The sequence below is a fragment of the Nuphar pumila genome, chromosome 2 (assembly GCF_984573655.1).
Source record: "Nuphar pumila chromosome 2, dmNupPumi1.hap1.1, whole genome shotgun sequence".
In the NCBI taxonomy this organism is placed as follows: Eukaryota; Viridiplantae; Streptophyta; class Magnoliopsida; order Nymphaeales; family Nymphaeaceae; genus Nuphar; species Nuphar pumila.
The window spans coordinates 128,516,072-128,532,275 of NC_143250.1; the positions used below are offsets into that span (position 1 = coordinate 128,516,072).

Sequence of the window (16,204 nt, forward strand, 5' to 3'; positions counted from 1 at the left end):
TTTGTGCATACTCTCCCTCTGTTTGGCTCTTGTCTTGTTGTGCTTGTTGTCTTTGTGTAGCACTTGATATTGTAGTTGGAGGTTGTTGTAAGAATGGAGAAGAGTGATCCTATTCAAATTATTCCAATAAAATTGAATGAAACTAATCACGCATATTAGGCTGACTTCATGGAAGCTAATTGTGGGGAAAGGATTGGGAGGCTACTTGAATGGCTTGAAGATAAAACCCAAGGCTTCAGATGAAGAGAATTTGATAAATCTATAGAAGAATGGGTCATAAAAAATGCGAGAGTCAAGGCATGTATTCTCGAGTCTGTGGAACAACGAATTGCCATGAATATTTTAAAATTTCATGAGGCAAAGGAAGCTTGGGGGTACCTCAGGCAAGTCTATAGACAAGAAAATTGAGCAAGGCACTATCAACTCACTCAAGAGTTGAGGAGCAGGCACCAAGGGAGCAAGTCGATTGAAGAATTTTATTATGGAATGCAGAGAATCTGGCATGCTCTGGCTCTTATGGAGGGTCAGAAGAAGTGTGAGAAATGTACTAAGTGTGAATCTTGTACATCATAACAAACCTGTCTGGGGCTTCTTGATCGGCACAAGGAAACTGACAGTTATTGAGTTTCTTATACTCTTAGACCTGAGTTTGATGTAAGAAGGAATGTTATTCTGCATCGCTCCCACTTACCATATGTGACCCAAGTCATTGCAAAATTAATTGTAGAAGAGACTAAGATAAAGCCTCCTAGATTATAGCCATCTGAGGATAATGCTATGGTTGTGCCTAGGCAAATGGGTGGCAGAGGTGATGGTAGGACAGAAGGGCGAGAAGATTTGGGTTTTGGTGGAAGAGGTGAGTTTAGTTCTGTTCAGTGCCATTATTGTAAGAACTTTGGGCATATGAAAAATTATTGTTCAGTTCTTAAGAGAAAGAGAAGTGGGGCATATGCAACTTCTTTTGAGAACGAAGGTGTAATATCCAATGATGCAGTTGGCCTATCGCCTGCTGGTAGTGAGGCATTAGGTGGTGGGAAGCTTCAAAGGCTAAAACAAGTTCAACATAAGATTCAACAACCGAGTAACTAAAACTTCTTGCTCAGTCAATCATTGTCCCCTCTTCTTCGTTCACTCCTGCCTACTCATCCGGTACTGCTTTCTTAGGTATCTTAGATAATTCCTCTAGTTGGCTAATAGATTTTAAGGATTCATGTCATATGACACCTTATGAGTCTGTTCTAGCAAATTGTTGACCCTGTCGTGGTAATTTCCACATTGCGAATGGTTCTTCTATGTATGTCTCCTAAGTATGATCGATTACTTGTGATTCTTATTTTGATAGAAAATTTAATCTCTCAAGTGTATCATGGTCTGTCTCTTTCTATAAATCTTATTTATGTTGGTCAACTTACCAAACTTAACTGTAATGTTATCTTCTCTCCTGTTGGTTGTGTTGTACATGAACTGTTTGTAAAAGTATCTTCAACAATATACTAATAGCAATATTACAATATTCTTGGAAACAAATGTGTACACATACACACAACAAGAACACTTGAAACACTTGTGCACACAAAGTACAACACAAACTCACAAATGCGCAAAAGCATACCCAAGAGTCATAAGATTGAAGAAGTGCATGGGCTATAATCCCAAAAGCATGAGAATACACAAGGGGACAGCCCCTTTAAATAGAGGAGGTGGAGTCCTTGGAGAGGACTCCACCTATAGCCATTGGAGCCCCTCCAACAGTCACAAATGTGACCGTTGGAAGGGGCCCAACGACTAGATGGTGGGCCCCTCCAAGGTACTTTCTACCTTTTACAAAAAGAACAAAAAATAAATAATAAAAATAAAAAGAAAAAGAATTACAAAACATATTCCGAAAAGACTATGTGTAAAAAGACTAAACTACCCCTATGGCTAAACAAATAGAAATATATATTTTATATATAATAAGTAGATACATATACATATATATTAATATATGTATATGTATTACCTTATATATATATAATATATATATAACATTACATGATTGATTACATAATTTAACACCCCCCCTCAAACTTAGGGAGGTATGACCGAGAGTTTGCCAAGAAGAAAGTTGAAGCGCGGAGCACACAAAGCTTTGGTGAAGAAATCCGTCAACTGATATTCTGACGTGACATATGGAAGGTCAATGACTCCTTTGAGGTAAGCCTCACAAACATAGTGACAATTCATCTCTATGTGTTTGGTCCGCTCATGAAAAGTGTGATTCTTAGCAATATAAATTGCACTTTTGTTGTCACAGCATAGCTTGGTAGGTCCTTCGATTGTGATCCTCATATCTTCCAACAACTGATGAATCCATACAATTTCTATGGTAGTAGTTGCCATGACACGATATTCGGCTTCAGTTGATGATAGAGACACTTTTTGCTGCTTCTTGCATCTCCATGAAATTAGCGAATCTCCTAAGAACACACAAAAATCAGTGGTGGAGTGACAGTTATTTGGGTCACCTCCCCAATCAGAGTCAGTATAAGCAATTAACTTTAAATCAGACGAAGAGGATAGAAAAACTCCCTTGTTTAGAGTACCTCTAATGTATCTTACGATTCGTAAGATAGCACTCAAATGGACGGATGTTGTTGCATACTGAAACTGACTTGCAGTATGCACTGCATGAGAGATATCTGGTCTGGTAATACTCAGATACATCAATGATCCTACAAGCTGTCTATAGGGAGTAGGATCTAAAAGAGGAACACCATTATCAATCTTCATTTTAGTTCTCACTATAGCAGGAGTTTCACAAACCCTTTCATCTGTAATACCTGACCTGTCAATGATCTCAGAAGCAAGCTTAGTTTAAGATAAAAAATACCCTCTATGAGAGTATGCTACTTCAATTCCCAAAAAATGAGTTAGAAAACCCAAGTCAGACATTTCAAATTTATCTTTTAAAATTGATTTTATACCCTTAACCCCATTAGAATCACTTCCGATGATGAGCATATCATCCACATACAACAGCAAAATCACAATCCCTGCATTGGATTTTCTAACAAACAAAGCAGTGTCAATAAAGCAAGAAAAACCATTTTCCAACATTACTGAATTAAACCTATCATACCAAGCCTTAGGACATTGTTTTAGGCCATAGAGCGTCTTCCTAAGACGAAGCACTTTTCCTTTTGGAGTCTCCATTCCAGGTGGAGCATCCATATAAACTTCCTCATTCAAATCACCATTCAGAAAGGCATTCTTAACATCCATTTGATAGATGTTCCAATTGTTAATTGATGCAACAGTGATGAGACATCGAACTGTGATCATTCGGGCCACAGACGCAAAAGTTTCTTCATAGTCAATCTCATACTCTTGACTATAACCCTTGGCAACCAATCGAGCCTTATATCTCTCAAGAGATTCATCGCTCTTAGTTTTAACTTTAAAAACTCATCTACACACTATTGTTTTCTTACACTTAGGAAGAACTTGAAATTCCATGTCTTAGCTTTTTTTAGAGCTCCGACTTCATTTTCCATCGCAACTAGCTTCCGCAAAGTTTCATGGTTCTACGTAGGAGTGAATGGCACTAAAACATGTTTTATATCTAGGTGAAAAAGAATCATATGATATAAACCTAGAGGGAGCTTTTCTGTGTCTTTCGGTTCTACGAAGATTTTCCTCACCTTGAGGAATAGTCTGACTATCATCATATCTTTCAAGAGCACTTCTAAAAGTGCTTCTATCTCTATGAGTATAGGTGATGGGATCTCTAGATGGCCCTTCATCAATAGGTTGGTGAGAGGAGTGAAGCAGAGAAATGATTTCCTCAATGTCAATATCACTTGAGTCATTCTGATTTGACTCATCATCACTAGAATCATCATCTTTGGCTAATAGTTCAAACAAAAAAGAATAATCAACATTTTCATTTGTGCACTTTACGTGCATGTGTTCTTCGCTCTTTGTTTGTCTCTTTCAAAGAGATCCTTTGATTATTGGTGCTTCCGCTATTTTCATTACAATGATCATCACTGGAAGTGATAAACAAAGAATTGAACACATTAAAAAGCATCTCAAAACACATTTTGAAATTACTGATTTGAGTTTTTTAAAAAAAAATCTTGGTATAGACGTTTCTTATTCTTCTAGAGGTCATCTGTTGACTCAATCTAAGTTTCCTTTAGATATTATTGCCAGGTTTGGTATCTCAGATGATAAAAAAAGGTTGATACTCCCGAAGTTGCCAATGTCAAAACGAAGATTGATGATGGGGAACCACTTGAAAATCCAATACCATACAGGCAACTTATTGAGGCACTGTCAAATCTCTCAATTACGAGACCTGACATTACGCATGCAGTTTACACAACAAGTCAGTTTCAGCATGCACTTACAACTGTTCATATGAGAGCAACTTTGCATATTATTAGATATATAAAAACTTCTATTTTTTGAGGACTTTTCTTGTTTGCTTCATCCTTAGATTTAGTTGCTTATATTGATGCTGACTGGGGTGGTGATCCAAAAAACCTACACTCAACCACAGTTTTTTGTGCATTTTTAGGTGAATCGTTGATTTCTTTGAAGTGTAAGATGCAACAGAAAGTTTATCTCCCTTCAACTGAAGCAGAATACCGAGCCATGAATGCAACCACTATGAAAGTGTCTGGCTAAGGAGATTGTTGGCTGACATGGGTGTTCAAAGTAAAGAAACATCACGACTATGTTGTGACAAAAAAAGTTTCATCTACATTGCCAGCAATTGGGCCTTCCACAAACGAAGCAAATATATTGAGATGGACTGTCACTATATACAAGAGAAATTCCTTTACGACACTATTGATCTTCCCTATGTTACTTCAAAATATCAATTGGTGGATTTTTTCACCAAACCACTCGTTGCTCCTAAATTTCACTCTCTTGGATAAACTTTTGATTATCCAACCATAAGTTTGAGGAAGAGTGTTAAAAATATACATAAATATATATATATATATATATATATATATATAATATATATAAAGTAACTGGGAATAGTTTCTTTATTTTTTTGGTTGAATGTGAACTTGGACTCCTTGAATTGTGTATAAATATGGGGCAAAGCCCCACTACAATGTAATGTATCGTGCATATGTTGAGATATAAAATCATTATTTTTTATCGCTTGTTTTTATTTTCCTTTAGTAGGTGTTTGTAAGTGAATCCATTTGTGGTTCTTTGAGTGTTCATTTTTGTATTTTGGCAAAAATCTCTTGAGTGTCCACTCTTGGTGATTGAGTGAACATCTTCGAAGGAACTCATTTCCTTACACCTAGAAAATCCTTTTGTAACTATGCCCAAGAAAAGGACATTGAACTTTGGCATAGAAGGGCATCCAAGTGTATCTAAATTGCCACTTTTTTCGTTTTTGGAAAAAATTTGTAACAAAAAATGTCATGATTGTATTTATGAAAAAAAATGAAATCCTTTCCTTTTTCTCTAGGACATATGAAACCAAGAAATCTTTTGAGTTGGTGTCGGTCATGTCAAAAGGGGGATTCTCATATTATGTGACGTCTATGTTACATAGGTGCGGGTGCGGGTGCGGATATGGCACTTTAAAAAAACTTGGGTGCAAGGGTGTGGGGAGGGTATATATATAATTTTTAACAATTTAAAGTTAACACCAATGAAATAAAAACAATTATCATACCATCAATTCACCATGCATGAATTCATGCAATAAATCAAATTAACAATCTACAATTGATATTCCTCATCAATAAAAAAAATAACACCATTGGTGCGGAGGTACGAATACATACATATATGTATGTATGTATACCTGTATGTGTGTGCATTTATGTATTTATAAATATAATATAGATAAAACTGGACTTGGTTAGGGTTAACTGAATCTACTTTTGGACGAAAATGGACCTCAATGGAGTTGACTTCACCTAACACAAAGGAATTTGTGTCCAAGTGTCGCACTGACATGGGTTCGGGTGTGACGTGGGTGCGGTGCCCTGTTAGAAGAGTCTGTGTTACATAGTGTGACGTTTATAGATGACTTTACTAAATATACATGTACTTATTTCCTTAAGACTTAAATCTAAGGTTTTCTAATATTTTAAGGTTTTCTTAAGTTCAATATTTAACCCACCAGATCTGAAAATTGAGTGAGGAAAGAAAAACTTGATTGCTTTAGTTGTTTGCTTTTTTCATGATATTCATAGTGTCATTCCAATGACTAAATCCTCATCTCCAGCACAACCATCACTTGGCCTATTTCTTCTCCATCCATTGTAAGCCCCTTCTATATTTCATTTAAAAGAGAAAATATTAAACTTCTTCCAACTACATAGTTTCGATCAAGAAAAGGTGGAAGCTAGAGGTTTATGACCTCAATCTGGCTTATGATCAACACTTAGTGAGGGACAAGGGATTGATGAGGGTGGTTAAACTCAACCCTAAGTATGTCTTCAAGTTGTAAATCTACTCACGAATACGATGGTTGGCAAGAATTATCAAATTTACACTCAAAAATTGCAGTGCATCATGATGCACTTGCACTGTGCCTTGACGAATTGCAACAAAGGAGATATAGACCTATGTCACAATAAGTTGCTCAGATCAAAGGGTATATGTTATGAACTGGCTATGATAACATAGCATAATATCGCGTATTTTCACACTTAGTCATTTTGAGATTTTTCGAAAATTTGGCTAAGTATAGAAGAAAAATCAGTAGATTCTTGATTTCAGGCTGTTGCTTTTGAGTCTGGGCATGGCCCAAGTCTCATCGACAAGGCCTAAATGAGCCACTTAAAACGTGAGAAAAAGTTTTATTTTCAACCTTTAAATTCAAGCGAAATTCAGGCTATTTTCGGGCGAAATTCGAGTTATATATCATTGGATGCGTCTCAAAATTATGAGCGTAACGGTATTTTACTTTTCTAAATTCGGGCTACGATTGACCTGAAAATTGCATTTTTTTAAAAAAAGGACTGCCTCGACGGGCCGAGCCCATAATTGAATCGGATTGGATCCAATGGATTTGATCCAAATTAATATGGATCCAGACTCTATCCAAGACCCATATTAATCTGGATTTGATCCAGACCTAGACTCATTTAGATTTTTGGATCTTGAATTTGGATCCAGATCCAAATCCATGCCCAACGAAATTCCAACTTTAAATTCATTAGATACCTTTAAATTGAAGTTAATTAATGTTAACAAGTCTCCTAAGTTAATATGGTAACTTTTGAAAGCTTCTAGATATTTATTTATTATTTAATATTAATTAATTAATTTTATTTAATTCTGAAATTTTATTTTGGTATTTGTTTAGGACTCTTAGTAGAGTCCTTAAACACTTGTGAAGAGCTAAGAAGGTTTTAAAAAGTCTATTTAAAATGAAATTTTGAAAAAGTCAACTTAAGAGTCCGAAAATTTTTGAAACTCTAAAGAGAGAAAATAGTCCATCATGAGGAGAGTTCCCTCTCTCCAGCCCATTTAGAAGGGGCTGGAGAAGAGGGGAGCGTCACCCCTACTCCTCTATATACATAAAAAAAAGAGAGAAAAAGAATGAGAAGAAAAAGAGAGAGAGAGAGAGGAGATCATCTTTCTCCAGTCATCCGACGTTCCACTATCAAATTCATGTCTTTTCGATCGACACGTATGGTACGGGTTTCCTCTCTTGATTCAAGTGAGAAATTGAATATAGATTGGAATTCCATGCAATGTTTTGGTGGAAATTCATGGAAAAAGAGTAAATCTAGATGTTTACTCTAAAGTACATGGATAAGGATTTATGAATCCTCTTTTATGGATGCATTTTTTATTTTATACATCTCACCAAAAATAACTTTCTGTATATGTTTATTTTCATAATAAAACAAAAATTTTATTTATCATAAAAGTTGCTTATTAAGTGTGTGCTCTATGATAAAAATCATTTTCCATGATTAGTCTAAAGAATGGATCGTTGGAGGCATGAAAGCATATGAAAGAAATTTAGTATCATGCATGTTTCAAAAAAAATCATGACACAAGTATAATAAAATTTGGTGCAAATCTGGTCAGACTTAGTGCATGTGAAATCTTGATATCTTAATGCAAAAATCATGGGATGCCTGTATGCTGGCGTGGAAACAAAAAAAAAAGATTTCCGGTATAGGCATGTTGTTTAGTTTTATAAATCTGAGTAGACCTGAATGAAGCCTTATTTATGCATGCACAATTGAGACATGGAATCTTAAAAGGATGTATATCTGAATTCGCCACACACTTGAATGTTCGATTTATTTTTCAGCACCCTCATGTTAACTTCTTTTTTTTCGCTGGTTTACCTTACGGTTCGCCGAGCTGTGCTCAACTGGACAAGTCCAGTTACCTGTCCAACCTAGCCGACTGGCTTTGCAGGGTAGGACTGGCAGATCTGCCAACCATCCGAGTGGGTCCTGGCAGGTAGGTTAAAAAAAAAGTTAATAAATAAGTTTTGGTGGGCTGGTTGCCAGACCAGCCAAACCATGTTTGGCTGGCCTGACTTGCCAGGCCCCACCAGGTTCGGCTGGGGTCTGGTCGGACCAGACCAGACCCGGCCAAATTCTGGTTGGACAGTCGGCAGCCCAGCCGAGTGGCTCGGTTGGGCAGGCTGGGCCCTGTCAGGCCCAGTCCAGCTCTCGGTTGGACTGGTGCAGGCCCGACAGCCCCCTGTCAGGCCCTGGTAGGCTGCCGAGCAGTCGGTTGGGTAGGTACCTTTCAAATATATATATATATATATATATATATATATATATATATATATATATATATATATATATATATATATATATATATATATATATATATATATATATATATATATATACACGTTATACATACATATACGTTATGTGTTTTTTGAACAAAAGTTCAGTTATACTCGTTAACTTCCAGATTTGTTATTTGAATTAAATTTGGCTCTATGAATGCAAAAGAATGAAATATTCGCATGCTTGCACTTAGTATATTATGTGTAATCAAAGTATTATTGCATAGATGCTTTCATGTGCATGTGCATGTGCATGTGCATACATGAGATAGATATGTTTTGCATGAAAATGATTGCATGAGTGTTCACATGTTTGATTAAAATGATTCATGAATGAAAGCATGCATTTGACATGAATATGTGTATTGAATGAAAGCATGAACGTGTGAACTCATGCACATGCATACGAATATTGTTGTTTCATGCACATCTCTAAATTGGCATATACGAATGTGCATTGAGAAGCATTTGAAAGGAATGCATAGTGGCATGTAATTCATGATTTTTGCATATGAATGCATAGATGATCAAAATGGATCATCATGAGCCGTGTGAGCCTTGAGCATGTGATGCTCTTTTTTTTAGTTATTTATGCATTGTAAAAATCAAACTTAATGTTATTATTTTAAATGCATTGTTCTGTGTTGCCACAGGCGGTAGTCCCATGAAAAGCTTCACATGTTGATTTGCGAGCATGTGTTATTAATTCTGCATGTTGAATTGCAAATTAAAGAAGATAAATTAATAACAAGATAAAAGAAATTCAAAAGAAGAGTGTAATATACGCTTCCTTGATGTCCCTTCTATAATATGAGAATCTTAAACATTGCAATTTTAGAGAACAGTAAGGATACTAAAACTTCGTGTGCGTTGTTGTTACCCCTTGAACACGATATTGAGGTTTTTCTCCTGGCCACGGTTTTAGGGAGAATATGCTACTTTACTTGACGGTGGTATGTAGACACAGTTGTTGTTTTGGTATACTAAGAAAGTGTTACCTGTGGATGTAGATGTTCCTAATGTCCCAACATTAGATGTGGATTTTTAATGTTCTGAAGGTTATTTCGGTCGAGGGCTAAGTTTAGAACCCAGTAATAAAATACAAATTGTGTGGTAAACTACAATTGAGAACCGACTTGACCTCGAAAAATTTTACCCATTTGGATTATCCGCGGGCAACGATAATCAAAAGAGGAACTTAAATTGTGTATATTTAACAGCGACATGCATATGAAAAGAAAACTCTGATAAAATATAATAATTTATTCATGCATGTGCGTTGAAATCATGTATATTCTTGTTATGCATTAGATCATGCATATTTAATTATTCTCTTATTTGTGGTTTATTAGTGATTGCATAATAATTGCTCCCTATTGCATGATAAATGTCTTTATTGCATAATTGATGTTTCCTAGTGATAATAATTGTTCACTTTTGTTTACCAATTGATCCTTATTCCTTAAATGATTATTTGAATTATGAATTTGTCATGACTGCATCCCTCTAAAATATTGTATGAATTTTATTTTTGTTTTTTTTACTTATTTGTTTTATTAAAGGGATTCGTACACAGAATTCTTTAGATTCTGACACCCCTGCTTTTGTGTTTTTACAGTCTCTGAGGCCCAATGAAGGGATTTGCTTTGCGAGGAGCTACGAGGGTTATGCGACTACTTGGTAGGCTCTTCTTTTTATTTTATTATTATTTTATTTTGCGTATGTCTCATACTCTATGCACTTTACAACAACAACAACAACGCCTTCATCCCAAAACAATTGGGGTCGGCGATATGAACCAACAAAGAAAATCATTCTGGGTCTTCCACATGAATCCTTCTCCTCCATTCATTTCTATCCAATGCCATGTCCTCGGTGAGGTTCAAAGCATTCATATCCTTTCCTATCACCTCCATCCATGTCTTCCTAGGCCTACCTCGACCTCTTTTAACTAATATATTTTCTCATTTCTCCATCCTTCTAACTGGAGCATCATTAGGCCTTCGGCGAATATGTTCAAACCACCGTAAACGATTCTCTATCTTATTTTCAATGGGTGCAACGCCTACCTTATTACGTATCTCCTCGTTCTGAATCTTATCTTTTATTGTATTTCTATCATCTTATTTTCAATGGGTGCAACGCCTACCTTCTTACGTATCTCCTCGTTCTGAATCTTATCTTTTATTGTATTTCCACAGATCCATCTCAGCATACGCATCTCAACTACACTCATTTTTTTAATATGATGTCTCTTGACAGCCCAACATTTCGTACTATATAGTAAAGCGGGCCTAATAGTCGTCCTATAAAACTTTCCCTTCAACCGCAATGGCATTCTACGATCGCACAACACTCCAGTTGCACTCTTCCATTTCATCCACCCAACCTTTATCCTATGATTTACATCTCCATCAATTTCTCCATACTTTTGAATGATAGATCCCAAATATTTGAAAGAATCATCCACCGGTATTTCTTGCTCACCAAGCTTCACTACACTCTCACCAAGCTTCACTATACTCTATGCACTTTAATAAATAAAATTTGTATTTGTTTGGATGATGGGTATAAGATCCCTTGTGGTGGTGGTTGTGTTTAAACTGTAAAAGCCTTAGGTTTCTGGGAATGTTTCTGCAATTGTTTTAAAAAAATGTCACTTTTTCACGGGTACGAGTTGGGGTCGTTACACATAGCAAGCAAGTGATGCTGATAAAGTGTATTACACTCTTAGAGACTTTGGAGAACAAAGCAAAAAAATTTGTGGTGAGAATTACTAACAAACCACCTTATCCTATATTCGAGAATTCTTCCCCTTAACAACTCAATTTTAAAGCGCTTTTTCCATATAAGAAAATCTGATGGATGTGCTTTATGTTGGAAAAGTAGGGGACAATAAAAATGTTCAAGAGGACGAGGACAGCAAAGAGAAGGTGGCAACAAGTTGGTTGCGGCATCCTCCTACTTTGGATTATTCAAACAATGTCGTGACACACACTGAAAGGGTCTAAATACGGGTTTATCATACCATATCATGTCCTACCATATGATACACACAAAAAAAGAAATCTGAAATTGAAAAAAAAATAAAAATAAAAACAATTACTACAAAGGAACCGAAAAGGGTGAAGTGGTTTAGAATTACAGGCCAACCAAATATTTAATCATTGTATTTGTTAAACTTTTAAATTAAACAAAAACTCATGCTTCTCACCCACTTCCCTATGTTGGAAGAATACATGAAATTTCTAACAAACAATTTTTATTTTGCTTTATCAGGAGACCAAACTTCGTGGAGATGCAATCCCACTAAAAAACATGCCCTAAGAGAATCTAGTTGCTAAAACCCAACTAAGAAACTAAAAGTCCCCAAAATCGAAATGCATAATATAAAGTACCAAAACAAAAAGAGAGGAGAGTAAGAAGAAATCAAAGATCCCAAGCTCTTAAAGCAAAATGAGCAATACCTTTTGAGTTTCTGACAACTTTTGTGCCATGTTGCGGCAATGAGCTTCAAGTTCCCCAGCTTGTGACTCTTGTGGACATGCCCAGCGCAAATGAAACTGTGGCCAAAGAATAGGAGCTAATGCTGCTGCAGGAGGCAAGAGTGGACCGTCATGTTTAGTTCTATCATAGAAGAGATTATAATGTCCATGAGAGAATCCTTCAGACACACGGAAATCCTTCAAGTAGACCCAGATGCATCCACTGACATCGACAACTCCAGATAGTTGCCTTTCCTTCTCACTGTTGCATGCCAAAATACAATGACAGAAGGTTTAGGGTTATGCATAAATATTATAGTATCAGATCATCAACTTTAAGGAAGATATTACACCATGTGAAGGACGAAAACAAGCATACTTTATGCATACAATGATCCTGTAACTAGGGGTGTAAAAACCTTGTCGAAATTTAGATTCTTCTCAGTAAGTATTGATGATGCATATCCTTTTCACTTTTCCATTAGTCATTTATGTGATAGAATAATTAAGCATGGCTTTTCATGTAAAGAGAACTTCAATGGAAGACAGCATTTAACTATAAGATGTGACACCTCTATTGGAAGAACCTAGAGCTGATCGGTTCCACCACATGCCTAGAATGATGGCTTTCAAAAAAAAAAAGTAATAGTAATGAATATCCACATCAAGATAAAGTCAAAGGAGAACATCTTAGAATAACAAAAAAAACAAAGGCTTTTCGCAAAATGTCTTGGTTTTGTGAAAAAACAGTGAAAAGATGTGGTTGTATAAAATCACTAACATTGTGAAGATAATATTTTATTTTTAAACATCATAATAATGTAATAGATTCACTTTCCATTAATACTTGCACCACATTTGTTTTCTCACAAGTACTGAACTATTCGTGTTAAAAACACTGGCATGATAAATCACAATTTATTTTTAAATATCATAATAATCTACTATATTCACTTTCCATTAATACTTGCACTACATTTATTTATCCACAAGCACTAAACTGCTCGTGATAAAAATGCAGACATGATAATCAGAATACATTGATAAAATGCATACTAAAGTCCGTGAATCTTTTAACTTGCAAACACTTTGCAAATAATGCGGCCCCACAAATTAACAGAAGAATTTCTGCAAATCTGAGTGTTTTGGGTGCTTAAACTACCAGACCCCATAAAGTTGGCACCCCAATTTTGTATATAGGGAGAAATAAATAAGCAGTGGAGAAAGTAAAAAATTAAAACAAAAAGAAGAAGATGATGATGATGTTGAGGTGGAGAAAACTAGCAAATAAAACAGGAACAAAAAAGAAGAAAGAAAGGGGAAATTAGATAAGTGTGTAAAGAATGCAGAAAACAAGAAAAAAAAAGAGAAACAAGACAAAAGTAGAACTAATCTTCTTTTTTTTTCTTTTTCTAAGGAAACAATGATTGAATTTTCACAAGAAATCTGATGCTGACAAATATCTAAGTAAAAACAGTTACAGGAGACAGGCATGGACCAAAATAGTCACTTTTTCAGAACGAGCACACTGAATAAGAACAGTTAAATTTGCACAACCTAACCATCATGGAGAAAACACTTTCCGCCTTGAGAATCACATGGGACTAGAAGCCAAATATATAAATAAAAACAAAAAAATGCTGCATCATTAATTAAAATATAAATAGAAACAAAATATAAAACATGGAGAGTGGGAACAATGTAAATATTTACAAAGTTTATTTGTAAGAAAACAAATCACCTGTTGCATAAAAAGTTTCCAAAGCGGCAGGAAAGCATGCAGTCAAGGAAATCAACTAGGAATGCCTGGTCCATCACAGTATACAAAGAGAGTAATAAATCCATCAAAAAAAGAAGACAAGGTTTGTGGAGAAAAGGCAGTGGACGAACACTAACAAGGATAACAGTTCAACTAAAACTCTTACCGAGGAAAACTCAAATGCACAGGGATACATCCGAAGTAACTGGGAAACACAATCGATCCACTGCAGGAAATTTGAACAAGTATGACATTACAGATGTAGCACAAAGAAAAATCGAGGTTACAAATACATCTACTGACATGCACACTCAAAGATAACCATTCAATCACTAGTACAGTAATTCAGAACAACAGGTTCCTGTCAGATCCATATCCTTTTAAGGAACCACTTGCCAACACACCCCAACATGCAAACTATTCTGAATTCATTTGTTCAAGTCTCCAGGAAAAGATCATCCTGCTCAGGAAAAAGTAGAGAAGCAGTAGTGTGAACATGTATATTCTCCACATCCATATTATGTGTCACATGGACACTCTATTGTCACTCCTGGACCACATTGTTAAATATATATATATATATATATATATATATATATATATATATATATATATATATATATATATATATATATATATATATATATATTGTAATAGTTTGCCAGGGCAAGGGCATTTTAGTCTGTTCGCATGTAATTATAGCTGTTTATTAGAAACAGTTATATTTTTATTTTACTTATTTTCTTATTTTTTTCCTTTTTTTTATTTTACCATGCCACTGGGGGTCCACTCCATAGAGTGGTTGGCGCCCCAACGGTCATAAATATGACCATTGGGAGGTCCCCAAAGTCTCTATGAAGGTAGCTCCCAATGGCCTCCCTCATGGCTTGTTCTATATAAATAGAGAAGTGTTACCCTTATATTTTTCAACGCTTTTTCAAGCATATTATTAATAACATCCTATAATTTTACTTGTTGGCGTTGCCCTTTGTTGGCGCTTTGTATTGTCCCATAGTGGACTTTTGCTTATGCACTTTTGTGCTCGTATTGTGCCTTTGTAATTGTCCACTCTTAGACTTGTATGTGCTTTTCTGCATACTTCATTAGACACATCTCCATGGGCACTGTTCCTAATGGAGAACTCCAGAAAAGCAGCCATATCTTGTATCCAGTGTGACAAAAATCAGCTATAATTTGAAATTATCACAAAAATATGTGATATTTATAGAAAAAAACTCTGTGATGTTACATCTAGAAGAAAATTATGTGATATTTACAATCATGTCAGCAAAAATGATCCTTTTTCATATTTTTATTTCATTATCTTTTCTAATTTTAAAATTTATTTATTTTTACAGTAAAAACATGAGAAAACAAATAATTTTCATTTCTAGCAAGAACTTAGCTGCAATTATTTTGACACTTAAAACTTTGTTACAATGGTTGCATTTTATGGCTGCATCTATGTGACAGCCCATCAATGCCGTGAATGGAACAATATATTTAAGCATAAAATGATTACGCAAATAACGCAGTTAAGATACTGAAGAAGATAAATCTTGTAAATCAAAATCAGATCAACAAGATCTAACCGTAAGATATCACAAATCCGTGGCAATTTCTTAACCATTTAGTTGTCAACAATCAGCTAGGTTATTGCTGTATGGTCAACAAGGATTGTACCTGCAAGAATATTGGTGAGTAGTTGTTTGATATCTGTGCATGTGATGAACCACTGACAGAAGCAGTAAGTGGGGATCCGGAAGGTACTCGAACTGGTGAAGGTATGTTTCCACTTGAAGACTGTCTTGATAACTCGCTCATGCCAGTTATCCCAGGAGCAGTTGGCATCCCCATACGATCCGAAAATGGATGCCCAAATGCAAGCCAATCTTTTTCAACAAGTGCCTGTGTTGGAGACAATTTGCATGATGAAGAACCACTCTTGCGATATCTGATGGTCAAATGCAGCCGTACAAACTTATGGCAGCAAAAGCTTCAAATAACTCTAATATTCCATAACACAACCATGTAAATTGTGCCTTACACCTTATCTTATATGAGTAGAATGAGGAAAATTAAAACAGATTCTATTCCAGGGAGAAGCTCGTGTATAAAAAAATCCCAGTTAGACAATCAAATTGACTGCAGAATAGACAT

The 16,204-nt window shown here is 35.6% G+C and overlaps 1 protein-coding gene across 2 annotated transcripts in view; it reads right to left on the bottom strand.

Moving 5' to 3' along the window:
* The window catches only part of MTM1 (Myotubularin-like phosphatases II superfamily), a 178,538-nt gene that overhangs the window by 33,234 nt on the left and 129,100 nt on the right, over nucleotides 1-16,204 (bottom strand). For both annotated transcript variants that reach the window (XM_089996794.1, XM_089996795.1), the window contains 4 exons: nucleotides 15,728-15,952; nucleotides 14,211-14,270; nucleotides 14,027-14,091; nucleotides 12,268-12,547 (listed from right to left, as the gene is read on the bottom strand). In XM_089996794.1, coding sequence (XP_089852920.1) covers nucleotides 12,268-12,547; nucleotides 14,027-14,091; nucleotides 14,211-14,270; nucleotides 15,728-15,952 — 630 coding nt within the window. The remainder of the gene's footprint in view (nucleotides 1-12,267; nucleotides 12,548-14,026; nucleotides 14,092-14,210; nucleotides 14,271-15,727; nucleotides 15,953-16,204) is intronic.